The sequence below is a fragment of the Trematomus bernacchii genome, unplaced genomic scaffold (assembly GCF_902827165.1).
Source record: "Trematomus bernacchii unplaced genomic scaffold, fTreBer1.1, whole genome shotgun sequence".
NCBI classification, from domain to species: domain Eukaryota; kingdom Metazoa; phylum Chordata; class Actinopteri; order Perciformes; family Nototheniidae; genus Trematomus; species Trematomus bernacchii.
This window is the reverse complement of record NW_022987593.1, coordinates 3,507,118-3,521,387: the sequence shown is the minus strand read 5'-3', so window position 1 is coordinate 3,521,387 and position 14,270 is coordinate 3,507,118. Positions and strand designations below refer to the sequence as shown.

General features: G+C 39.2%; 1 protein-coding gene across 1 annotated transcript in view; it reads right to left on the bottom strand.

Annotated features, from left to right (window-relative positions):
- The window catches only part of LOC117482322 (sphingosine kinase 1-like), a 35,248-nt gene that overhangs the window by 19,323 nt on the left and 1,655 nt on the right, over positions 1 to 14,270 (bottom strand). The window contains exon 2 of the mRNA XM_034130413.1: positions 310 to 459. Within this exon, the coding sequence (XP_033986304.1) occupies positions 310 to 459 (150 nt within the window). The remainder of the gene's footprint in view (positions 1 to 309; positions 460 to 14,270) is intronic.

Here is a 14,270-nt window from a genome sequence, read left to right as displayed (position 1 = left end):
TTTCAACCCTTTAACGCAGGGATTAAACATCTTTGCTTACTCATACAAAATGTAACCAGGCCTCATTTTATATATTTATTAATGACTTTTTTTGCAGCCCACTTAATAGATATAAATTGAGTTCTTGTCTCATTTGACTAAGTTGGGTATAAAAATCTAGTTTCTGATAATATTAACTCACAGTTTTCATACAGAATCTGGAATCTTAAAACAGTGCGAGTAGACTTTTATACAAATAAAACTTGATGGTGTCTGGGCTCAACACTGCTGTGTGTTATTCTCATGCTGTGCTGTTATCCTCCAACTCACCGGTGATGACCAGAGTGTGTGTGACCCCCGCCTCGTTGAGCATGCGCTGGATGTGGTTGTTGTAGAGCGTGAGCGCCTGGCCCTTCCCGCTCTGTGGGTTCACCAGCAGCATCATCCGGCTGGGACGGGACAGCGCGCTCATCATCACCCCTACAGGACAGGACACAAGACAAGGGTTTCAAATCAAGGCTTTCTGTTAGAAAAATATCACTCGTCACCGGCTTGAGCTTCAATATCAGGATACATGTATTTATTATGCTTGCAAGAATGGAAGTAGTCATCACATACAGAGCATATGGTACAACTACTGTATGTGATAACGATTAACATGATGATTTAGCCTCTATGGAGATAGACATATGACAAGCATGATCATTTCTGACGTGGGTCTTAGCTAATCTGAACTAAGCATAGAATACTGCTTTGAACCGGTATACATCTTGTGAGTGAATAACACCCTCTTTTGTATATAAAGCATCTGAAGGACACTGTTTTGGGAACTACAGTAGCTATCATATGTCTAAAACAGTCCTGACGCTCTTCTAGGTAATCATACATCCGGCTACATACACAGCTACGTAGGGCCTTTGTTATCATGTGCTACTCTGATATTAGAAGAGTACATTCAATATTTACCCAACACTTTCTTATACACTTTCTTGTACATTTGGACTGACGGCACAGACTCTCTTCACAGTGTAAATCTTACAGCTGCCTCCTGTTAAACATAGTTTTCTTTTTCTATTTTACATAATATGTTATTTAGTTTACTTATTCCAACATTTTACTTGCACCATTGATTCATCTGCACTTTTTTACTTTCTTATTACTTTTTATCTTGTCTTAGCCAGGGTCTAAAGATTTTCAGTTCCAACAACTACAGAGTTATTTTTCATTTTTCAAACAAACACCCATTTTTTTGGAAACATTTTACTTTCGTACTTTTGTATTATTATATTTCGTTACACAGATGCTCATCTACGAGTTATTACTTTTCCTTTTATCTCGTTGCATGGCTATGAGGTCCATACTTTTGTCTTTTATATACATGTGAACTCTTGTAAAACCTTTGTGTTTGCTCTTACAAGGAACTCAAGTTCCTATGCAGCAAAAACCTGACTATGTTTACCTAAGTTTTTTTTTCATCTCATATCTTAGCTAAAGAAGTTGGCATTTTATTAAAGTAATGTTTGCAAACACTAAAAAGGCTAATCCCCAGGAGGGCTGGTTTAGTAAGCATCACAAGCAGGGAACATTTCTACAGTGGAGGACAGCAGATTGGATTTGCAGACACACAAATGTAAACACCTTTATATCTTCAAACAGACGTTATGGATTCTGCTGCAAAGGAAAGTCAGAGGTGCACAAAGGTTGTTGTTGCTGTAAAGCTGAATATATTATACCAAAGGAAAGAAGCTCCACAGTTCAACTCAGAACCAGGGGAGAGGAGGTAATGATGGTAAAATGCTGCAATGGAAACCCTCACATATTAATATATTATATCCCAGAGTGTCTTTAAGAGGCACAGCAGGGGGCTGGAGGAGGAGGAGGAACTGGAAGAGGCTGGCTCTGGTCTGGGGAGGATACATCGAGAACTGCAAGCATCAGACTTTGCCATTCCAAAATAGGTTTTAAATTAATATCTGAGAGTAGACGATGTGAGATTGGATGATATATGGATATGATAAAGGTAAGCGCACAATGATTAAACTGTGTTCATGTTCAACAGGGAACTGGTCGTTCTGAGAAAAGAAGATATGACAATAAATGAACAGTAACTCAAATATTAAAGAAACTCAATTATTGATTCATGTAAGAATGTTTTCCCTTCCCTCCATAGAAATGTGAAGCAAAGTTATTATCATTAAATCTGTTGTTGTCACGTCTCAGCCGGGAGAGAATTCAAGTAAAAAAAAGTGACGGGAAGCCATCAGGCGCATTTGACAGGTTTCAGCGGTGGGACAGCTTTACAGAAAAGTACACACTCTCTGTTGTAGAAACGCCACGCTGCAGTGAGACTGCTTTCCATGTCACGCCTAGTTAACTCACACAAACAAACAAACAAACAAACAAAACTGTTTCAGTGAAGCAGCCGGATAGGCAGAAAACCCGCAGTGAGATTCCTCCTCACTTGGTTTTGCAGTCTGCTGTTTTGAAAAAAAGATCAAAACTGTGTGAGCGTGGAGGGAGGAAAAACCATCCAAACAAGTCTGACAGTAGATAAGTGAGTAACGATGGGCGGGATCAACTGCAGTCAGGGCTGAGCTGCTCAACCTGATTAGCAGGATTACCTTAAATGGATATTACACAGCGGGCTCACCGGGATCCCACTGGAATGTCGTAAAACATGCAACGAAACACGTTAACACACCTCAACATTTTTCTGTGCACTTGACCTAACCTCAACTCATCGGTCTTCGAGCATGGTGAGATGTAGGTATGGTATGTATACCTTTTAAATGCCAAAAACAAGTTCACAGGTTTAGCCATTTCCTCTGTACAGTATGATGAATATTTCTATAGAGTAGGGCTGCAAAATGTCACACAGCTCTAATTAAGTGTGATGTTTTTTTTGTCCAAAATATTAATTTAATATGATAAAAAACAGTTTTAAAAAGAGTGATAAAAAAACAAGCGTCTTTGAGCCCTGGGAAAAACGCTTTTTAAATAATATGTATTATTAAAAAAACAGTAAAACTCAATTTCAGAGAGGTTAGAAACATCCCTTTATGCCATTTTTGCATGAAAAATCTCTTTAAAGTTTACCCAATTAGCAGAATAATTGGCGACATCTTTTCTGTGTATCAAATAGTTCAGCTATTGTCCAAATCGCAATGACTGGACTTGTGAGGGAAAGCCACAGAAGTGCCCTCATGAATCAGCTGGCAGGACAGCTGGCACTGAAGGGGCTGACCTGCAGTCTGTTTGCCCCCCCCGACACCCACGCAGAGCTCGTTGGCTAAATCCAACCCCATGCCACTTCCTGTGTGCCGCCCCTCCCCTTCTCCAAACATTCCAGAGGCTCTATCTGTCGTCTCGTCTCCGTCCACGCTCAGCGTTTCCTCCCCTGTCATTAGCTGCAGCGACGTCATGGCATCGAGCCAAAGAGTGACATCTAATAAGACAGACTAGAATCAACAGAACTTTAATTTACAACCTGTACTGTTACTATAATTAAACTGTATCCACCATGCAGGGATTTTAACTGTGTATTTTTAACCAAAAGGAGGTTATTATTGGGGATGGGGGGTTAAGACAGCAGATAATGTGTCTGGTTTGTTTGTATAAGACTGGGCGTAGTCCTGATTATGAAGTCATGATATACATTGCTACTTAAAGGTCAAAGACACATCATTTAACAAATCTTGTCATCACAACTGTTTGTTTCTGCTTTATCAGTTTAAGGACTGCAATGGTAGTAGAGTGAAACTTTTTTGATAATCAATAGAAATGCAGTTTTCAAATAGTCAAATGAGACATTTGTTCTGCTTCTCTGTTTAATATCATATCTAAGTTAATACATTTGGTTGTGAACTGACAAGACATTAAGTGGCATCATCTTGGACGTTGAGAAACTGCGATGGACAGATTTTTTAACTAAACCAAAAATATGGCGAAGACTTAGGCTATAATTATTGTGACAAAAAATTTAAATTACTGCCCTGGAAGAAGTGAAAAGTGGAAGATGCTACTTCATCCTGACTTAATCATCATCATCATCACAAACAGCAGCCAGGACAAATAGGATGAAAAACAACACTTCAGCAACAAAGCTCTGCATCTCCACTTTTAACTTGATCTGTGATTACAGCCGTCTCATGTGTTCTCTTCAAACCAACAGCATGGGAACTTTCCCTGATCTTAATGAAATAATCACTACTGAGGTACTCGCCATAGGAAATGACAGCGCAAATGAAAGGGGAAAACCCACGAGCCGGGGAAAAAACACTTTTTTTCTAGCAAGGTTCCTCATAACAGCTATCTGGGTGTTTAAAGAGTCTGAGAATAGACAGCTTTCTTAGCTTTGTCTCATTCAGTGCATTCAGCAGGATGTCAGCTTCTATTAAGCAGACACAGAAATGAAATATAAGCCTTAAATGTAACCACTGTAATGCTCAGCACCATGAAACAGGACAGATTTACTATTTGATCAAATGTTATTATAATTAAGAATATTTCAATGTATTATCATGCTGGCTTTTAATATAAAATCAGGGTGAAATTCAAACATTACTGTTTCATCCTCATTATTTAAATCCATCATCCATGACCTTACATGGCCACTCTTTCCTTTTTAAGTGTCATTGTTGCTTGACTCACACTGACTCATTGTGATGACCTGCGCAGACGTCAGTCAGTTTAACTTGTGTCACACTCAACTTCCCAAAATCAGCTCCCCATCAGCAGTGAAGCATGACATAGCAATAACTGTCTGCGATTAGGGAATGAAGAAGCAATCCTGATTGAAAAAGTGGATTTCGTTACACTCAGCTGAGCCCACAAAACTGCACTCAGCCGGCACAAATGTGGGACTCAGATGGGACCCACTCTCCAGATTTGGTCTCATTTGGGGATTTAAATGGATAGAAGTGACATTTGGACAGGTTTTGCTTGGGAATTGAATTTTATTGATAGAAAAGGACGATGTTTGTTAATCCACTTTTACAATAAATCTTTAAAGGTCACCCATTATGCAAAATCCACTTTTTCTTGTCTTTTATACATAAACATGTGTCCCCTCTGTGTAAAGAGATTCTGAAAGTTTCAGGGAAAAAGATTCGCTCACTTTTTGTCCTGATCCATTTATATAAAAACCTGTCTGAAAATGAGTTGATCAGATTTTGGCCACTTTATTGTGTCATAACGTTTTTTTGGCTTGTGTTACCATTAGCCAATAACCAACCAAGGTAACCCCCCCCCCCCCCCCCCCCTTATCACCTGAATCTCCTCGTAGAGCACCATTGTGTTCTTTTTAACCAAATATCTCTCAGAGGGGCGTGGGGAGTGGCTCCTTATTTTCATCTAAAGTAACAGACAGAGAATCAGCACTTTTGAAACAGGGCTGAAACAGAGGGGTTTATGGGATGCTACAATGCACGATCTGTTTGGTATTTGGAGCCAAACCATTCAGAGACATGTTTTGTATATACTGTATCTGAGACCTATAATATATATATGAAAAATAGTATAATAGGGGACCTTTAAGATATTATATAAACATTGATTTTCACCTCTAGAAAATCTGACAGCAAGAACACCTCTAAATTGATCATATGAACTACAGAAGAGTCAACAAACCACCGGCAACAAATCATCGCTGACATTACACCTAAATATAGCCCAATAGTAACAGTAATACGATTATTACAACTAATTATGAGTTTTTGAGAGCAGGTCCCTGATGGGTTTGTTCTCATGCGTGCACATGGGGATGTAAAACATATTCAAGCGAATGGTTTCACCTTATCCTACTGATCTCTAAGGGCGAGCAAAGAATGCAGCAAAGGCATTGAAGAAGAACACTTCAGACTTGTTATCATGAATGCAAGCAGTGCTTTGTAGATGTTTTACGAAGAAGGAAATGTAATCAACACATTTGTTTGACTTCATATTAGGCACACAAAGTGAAGCAACAGGAGAACTAAACAGAAGCTTGTTTGCTCAGGGCAGCTTTAACAAACAGCTCCAAGCTAGAAGTATCTGGTCCAGACTGTTTGACCTGTGTGGCTCCATTGCGATAATGCAGGAGCACTGCCAAGCTTCAAGACCAGGATGCATTACAACCTGTCAGGGACATACATTACAATTAATAAAGACATTTTATTTGTAAGGTTTTTTCCAAATTAGCCCTTGTGTCATGTGACTTTGTGATAAATGGGTATTCATGCATATTTTTAAGTATTCTGATAAAAGAGCAGACCTAGAGCAACCCACTCACCTCTGGTTTGTGGCCCACTGCTCTATTTCTGTTTCAGTGATGATGTGGGCACTAAGCTTTAAAAACATAAAAACACCCATAAGGAGGGAATCCAGTTTCCACGTTAAAGGGATTACTGGATTATCATGTATTTGACCTGGTGCTTAAAACCTCTACTTTATTATGATAGATATGTCCAATTGCAATCTACTTAATGTTAGCTTGTCACAGGCCAGCTGGGGGCAGGTACTCTCTCATACACTGTACTATATGTATACTGCATCAAATGTAATCTGATGTATGTGTGTGTATGTCATCTTGTGTTCAGTACTAAGCAAACAAAACAAAACAAACGCATATATTTAAGCCAGCAATCAGTTACTAAAGCTGATTTTTACGTTTAGTTTGAGCCATCTTTTAACTGAGCAGCTGAATCCAGCAGCTGTGCTGACTTTATGAAAGAAAACATCATTTTCTGCAGTGATGTGATTGTCATCTGATAGCAGTGTTATGCCTCTAAACTGAGCTTCATACTGTAGTTAACTACATAGCAGCTGTAACCTCATGATAGTAATCTAGAGATACATTACAATGTCTGGGAGGTTTCCATCATGATGAGAGGTTCACTTCTGCTTTCAGTCATCTTATACTCCAATATCATCAAGACCAGCAATGCTAGTGTGATTCAATGTGCATTAGTGCATGCACATAAACAGTATGAGACTGTGTTTGAATGTGTTTATTTATAAATCAGTGCAATACATGGTATTTTCCAGAACTCTGACCTTATGTAACATTCATAAGAAAGAGTACTTTATTTGTATTTGTATATATATATGTGTGGGTTGCAAAATAATTATTTTAAGTTAACCTACATTAACACAAGCAATGGAAACACAAGCAAAACACACAGATAAAGGGTAATCAAAGTTACTTAAAGGTGGGGTAGGTAAGTTTGAGAAACCGGCTCGAGATACACTTTTTGTTATATTCCATGGAATGCTCTTAACATCCCCATAGCAATGAATATCTTAAGTGCTTTGACAAAAAATCCATAAAGAAATGTCATCTGTGGAAGCCGTAGTACTATAAAAAGCACGACCAATCATTTTAGCCGACCCGGCTAAAATAACTGGATGGCCTACCTGCCTGTCAGCCTTCCATCTGTGCACAAACTTATCTCGTGCCCTCATTGGTCATGTGCGCGTTCGTGTGTGTTGGAGGAGGGGCTCTGTAAGGAAGTGGCAGATTTTTTCCGGCTGTGTATTTTCAAATTCTAGCGCACTCGAGCTGGTTTCTCCAAAATTACCTACCCCACCTTTAAGGGTTGCAAATAGGGATGTAACGATACCAAAAACTCACGGTACGATAATATCGCGATAAAAAGTCCACGGTACGATATTTATCGCGATATTGAAAAATAAAGAAAAAGAAATGTGAATTTTTTTTTTTTTCTTTATTAAATAATAAATCTGATTTATACAGCATTTTAGCAGGATAGTAGTATTTTAAAGTGTCAACAATATAATAATCAGACCCTGCAATAGAATAAATCAAGTTTCACTTTAGTTTTTCAAGTAACTCAACTCAAACTCACTCACTCAGTATCATCAAGGTTATCTTTTAGGAATATGAGCATGTCCACATTTCCAGGTAGAAGCTGGGATGTTAGGGCGTTTACAATATCCCCTGCTGTGGAAAAAGCTCTGTTGCTTGGTACTGATGTTGCTGGGACAGAGAGATATGCTTTGGCCATGGGTAGACAGCAGTGGGTAAAACTGTGCATTGTCTCTCCACCACTTCAAAAACAATACAGTTTTTGCCAAGAAGGTGAGGTTATTGACAGGGCGAGATATAAATATACTGTTGGTACTTGTCAATGTCTCTAGGTATGTACTGTACATGTAGCCCTGTAAATACGATGTCCTTTTGTGTTATCTGTTGTTTTATGTTCATGTTGTAACCTACTTGCTGCCATGTTGGACAGGTCTCCCTTGAAAAAGAGATGGATGATCTCAATGGGACCATCTGGTTAAATAAAGGTTTAAAAAAGAAAAATTATTTTAAAAAAAGAAAGAAAATTATTTTAAAAAAATTTAAAAATCGCGGTAGATTTTGTCAGTCTCACGACGGTATTGAGACATTTATTTACCGCGATATCGCGATATTCGATATATCGTTACATCCCTAGTTGCAAATCAAGGATATAGTGGGCCTTTTAAACTGTTGTGCTTCACAAAACCTGACTGAACTCCCATGGATGAAAAACATGTTTTAACCTGTATTTAAAGACCTGTCAATCAATTTGGGAGTTTTTTTTCTAATATTTTGTGTTGGCTTTTACAGCTAAAGAAACCTTGCCTACCCAACTCCTCTGCAGTAACATTTGGGTGCAGTGTGGTGACAACTCTTGTTCTTAAAGCTGTCTGCAAATCAAAGAGTGGAAGCAGCTCCAACTCACAGCACATTTCTGCACAGCCAGAACCACAAAGGGTGTGGAGGGAGGAGGAGGAGGAGGATGAGGAAGGAGAGGAGGGAGAGGAGGAGGAGGTGGCAGTGGTTAACTTGCTGTTGATCTATATAAGGAAAGGCAAGAGAGTTTATGACATTGAGGGTTTTTTGTTCAATTATCCTGCGCTGTTTGTCAACCACTTGTCTTTACTGTATCCCCTGACATTTTATAATAGAGAGATGCATTATGTTAAGAGACAGAGAGACGGGATGGGAGAGCAGAGAGAGGATGTAACCACCGTCTGTCTCTCCCATTTGGGTATTTTAGGCTGCAGGGTCGGATTAGGGAGAGGAGGTTAAATTGCTGTATGAAAACAAACTTTGCGATAGTCATTTAATGTTTGATTTAGGTCTTTCTTTAATGGGAACTGGAGCTATAATGATGAATGAATGTAAGCTCTGATGGCTGTACAGTCGACTGTATATTCAATTCCTGTATGTTGTTAAGATACACAAGAAGGGCAAACATGACATAATTGCAAACTGTAAAAAAAAATACACATTGTGGTGTTCACCAGCGTATGGAGGAAATGGACTTCCCACCATAAAAAAACCCACACCCACCACATGTTCTTTTACCAGGCGAAGGCAGACTTTCTCTGAGGTGACCCAGCTGCTCTGTAGCCTGAATGCTCAATTAGTGGTTGTTGTTGTTGTCGGCGTATCATAGAGCGACTCGAGAGGCCATTTCTGAGAATAGCACACTGGGTGAGTCCCGGACGCTTCATACGTCTGGTGATATAATGCACAGAAAGTCATCCCCCAGTTCGGGATGTAAATATAAAAGTTTGATGGGGTTTACTCTGGAGTGTATTTTGCCCAATATTACGGACATACTCCATCATTTAGATTTGCTCGTGGTAAAAGAGAGAGGGCAGGACACTGTCATTACAGAGCGGCTGTGAGCCCCCGGAGAAAGCTCCAGAGACGCTGAATCAGAGGTTAGACAGCACGTCAAGCTCGATCACAGCGAATATCCAATGAGGAGGAGTCCTCAGGGAGAGAGCTGCTGCCACTGCTGTCTGACCACACACACACACACACACACACACACACCACACACACACACACACACACACACACACACACACAACACACACACACACACACACACACACACACACACACACACACCAACACACACACACACACCCACACAAACACACACACACACACACACACACACACACACACACACACACACACACACACACACACACACACACACACACACACACACACCACACACACACACACACACACACACACACCACACACACACACACCACACACACACACACACACACACACACACACACACACACACACACACACACACACACACACACACACACACACACACACACACACACACACACACACACTTCCTCATTCTCTGTCCATTCAATACTTATTAGTCACAAGGGTGTGACATCGTTTGTATTTACTTTACACATTGTTAGAGCCGATACCGATGATTATGTTAAATTATCAGTTATTATGCCAGTTATTTTCTAAATTAAAATGTTACGAAATGTCAGAACAAAGTAAAACACATTCAGTATTCAAACGTTTTCATTTGTCAGTCCAAAACCCAAAGATGTACCCTTAAATATGATGGAAAATGAAGGAAAGTAGGACATTTTACATCATATTTAAGAGGGTTGAAAACAGCTTTTTAAGAAATGTTCTGTCAATCAACTAATCTATTAGTTGACTTAACATTGCAACACTAGTCATTATCATGATCATATTTTCTTTTTGGTACACCCTCAAACGTCATGCTTATCTCCTTCACACACCCTCCCACACCCAAAGCTCAAGCACAGAACACATAGAACATACAGTGGGAATACCCTGGAAAGGCTCTCTGAAACACGGTCTTATATTGTAAAACAACTTCAGACACAGCCCTGTTCCTTTTGATGGCTATAAAACAAACGTCAAAACATGTTGGATGTTTTTTTGTAGCCCAAAACAAATGGAGATTAAACTTTTTTTAAATCCCATGCATGTGCAAATAATTCAAAATGTGTCAATAAGGTTTATAAAGGCAGGCTCAAATTGCCTTACATTTCTACATCATTTTCCATTAACCTTTTCTTTTGCATGTATGAAATGGTGTGAGCCCCAGCTTGAGCTCTGTCTCTGCCTCAGGTAAAGTATCAGTAATTGCATTGACTGGCAGACAGAGGCCTGGATCTCTCTGCCAGAAAGAGCAGCAGCGTCTCCCCTGAGTGTTGAATGAAGTGTTTCAAATCTCATTGTGTCCATCACTGCTGCTTCCATGTTTTACACATTCACTTACAACCTTTTTGAGTTACATGACATTGGCACAAGTCATGATCCCTGGGAGGTTAAAGTCTCCCCAGATGCACTTATCTGTGATTTCTCTAAGTTTGGAAGTTAGTCTCAATATCTTGTCAGCTTTGTAAACATGTTTTAATTCAAATCCATTGGTATATCAATCCCAATCATCTGCTAGTGCATTATTAGAAAGCCTAGCATTTACAGAAAACATTGGCAGGGTAATATATATAATCTGATAATATCATGTTAATGTTACTGTGTTTGACCCAGATGCTTAAAATGGTTGGACCACAGTGTTGGTGGGTCTGTATCTGCTGAGTGACAGTTCTGTGTGATTGACCGGATATAACCCCAATTAATTAATTCCCATATTGTGTTGCAATTGATTGTCCGTTGACAGTGGCAGCCAAGTGCTTAAGCCAGATGACAACCCAGAGTGATTGATTTGATCAATAGAAGAAGCCCCTCAGCCTGCTGCCAGCACCTGACTCATTATAATGATAATGCTGCCCACAGCTGAAGTGAATCCATTTATTGACAACGTAGGATCAATACTATTAAAGAGATACTTGGCAATGCATCTGAACTGTCAGTTGTGGTTGTCAGAGAAGGGATGAAATGTATGAGGATCTCGAGTCAGCGTCCTGATACGCAAAGAAATAGTGCCACCTCATGTGACCTCACCTCTCCTGTTAAACGCTGCACAGCACAACGACTAAAGCCAACATCAAAGTGACTGTGACATGAAGACATGACATGACATCCTCCCACTGTGAGGAAATGAAAGTCATCATAAAAATCAAAGGAAGGCAAAAACACAAAACATATACACAATGTCAGTCGGCTCTGACTACTAACTGACAACTATGCTGTAACATTTTTCCCTTCCTTGCAATGGAATTTCTGTCTTGTCAGTGACCTGTAACTCAACGCTCTCACCAACTGCCTCGAATACCATAAAGTGCCGCGCAAAACCATGAGAAGAGCCACGCGACCCCGGGGTCAACTGACGGCTTGTTTCTTAATAGATGCTTGGGGAAATGTCCATTGTCATGCAAACCAGTATTGATGGCATGAGCACTAGGGTTGTGTGTTTAATTACATTTTATTTAAAAGTATAAGTTTGGGTTTGACTTTTATGAAAACAAAATCATCTCAGTTTCTTCTTTTTTTTCAAGCTGTTTCAGTTTAATTTTATATAAAGTCATGGTGTTAATCAGTTGCAATCTCAATATTGACTTAGATAATCCTGATTATGATTTTTGCCACAGCCCTAAGGATCAAGATAGTGGAGTCAATCTTGCCATACAGTTTGATAAAATCAACTCTTAGTGAAAAGGAGCAACTCTTGGCAACCTGAGCATGTGCAAACATACCGAACACCTGTTTGTATTTGAACATCACATGCAAGACCGAGCAAAAATTAATGGATTTATAAAAGAAGACATTTTTGAAATGGAACACCATGTACCTGTCAGAGGTAAATGGATGAGTAGAAAACTGATTTTTCTGAATAATTCTGAGGACACCAGAAGCCAAGATGAAGACACATTACACCGATATTGATGGAGACAGGCAGCACTGACCTCATTTAGACTAATGGGTAAGATGCAGAGCTCCTGAACATGATTTAGTGTGGTTCACAAGGCCGCCGGCGTAATGAGTAACTTACTGCGGACTGCTTTTAGGACAGAAATCATGTCATCACATTCCAGAGATACCCAGCATGAAACAGCTTTGAAGTTAAGAATACTGGCCACAAAATGTGACAGTTGGCAGGTAGCCCAGCAGCAGGAATATATACAGCCTATACGTTTGAATCAATTACTTGTCTACTGACATCCCTGTTAGGAATAAACTAATTTATTACAAGCAGGAAATAAAAAAGTGTTTGCAAAGATGTCTCCAGTTACAGGGATTTGAAGCCTAGATCAACTGGTTGGAGGAAGAGTTGTGTTACAAGACTACAGAGCAGGTGAAGATATGGGGTCAGATGTGTTTGGTTGTCCGTCCCAAGGTTGAAAACTTGTTAGGTCACTATCTCAAGTTTAAGCGTCAGGATGTGGACTTACAATATGTTTCAAAGCAGATAACACTGTCTCTCTAAAAGTCAGCTCTTTCCTCTTCTGATAATGACAGCCAGTATAGAATTGCAGCATTTTTGTCTCGTTAAAAATAAATTTGTGCAAATGGGGAAATGCTATCTGGGTCACAGTGATACCATGGCTTTGCGGAGGAAAAAGTTTGTGTGAGGCAAAACAAAATTGCATTTCATGTTTTTTCTTCATTGAGCTGGGACAGCTTGTTGAGGAGGACAAACAATGAGATAACTTATCTTTAGAAACCTCCAATTACAGAATGTTTCCCACCAGAGTAATCATACCTTTTGGCATTGCATGAACTCAATAGAAGTAACATTGCCTCACGTTTCTCAGGTGTCTTTATGTTAATCTGGTTTGTTTGCAGAGTGTAGTTACTGTAACGTGACTCTCCATACCACGCCTATTGTTTTATTCATCTAAGGAGCAGGTTAAAGGTAAAGATATCCTGTGACAGATAAGAGATAATAATACAGGTCTACACAGAAAATAGGCGACCTCATTACATGAATGATGTCAACTTAATGGCAGTAATCTCATGTTTTCAGGCATCTTTTATGTTAAAGGGTTTGTTTGAATAACGGAACTGAAATGTGACTCTGTACCTGATCAGTCCTGTTGTTATATTCACAGGAGTAGGTTAAAGGTATATGTGAGCTTATAAGGTTACAAGAAACCAGTTCTGTATAGAAAATAAACAGAGAATACTATTTGTTTTTTAAATATCTGTAAGGAAAACTGTTAAGAATAACCCCGGAAGCCTTAATTATGCCTTCAAATGTAAGTTAATGATTAGGTTAAAATGATATTGTAATACTTAAACATGTTTTAATGTCAGATTAAACTGATAAGGATGGTACAATAAAATGACTGCTGGTAACAGTCTTTAAAAACAGTCACTGTACAGGTCAGTAGGCACTAAAAAGTATTTCTACCTTTAATTTGAAACACTATGACACATTCACATAATCTATAAAGGTTTATTGTGTCTCGCCTTACCTCTCATAGTTTCATCATAATAACAGCTAAAGATTTGTTAAAGACAAGTATGCACACAGGAGAGTAGTATAGCAGCAGTAATTGCACACTGTGAAAATTGCAGTTAACAAGTTATTTAATCAAAA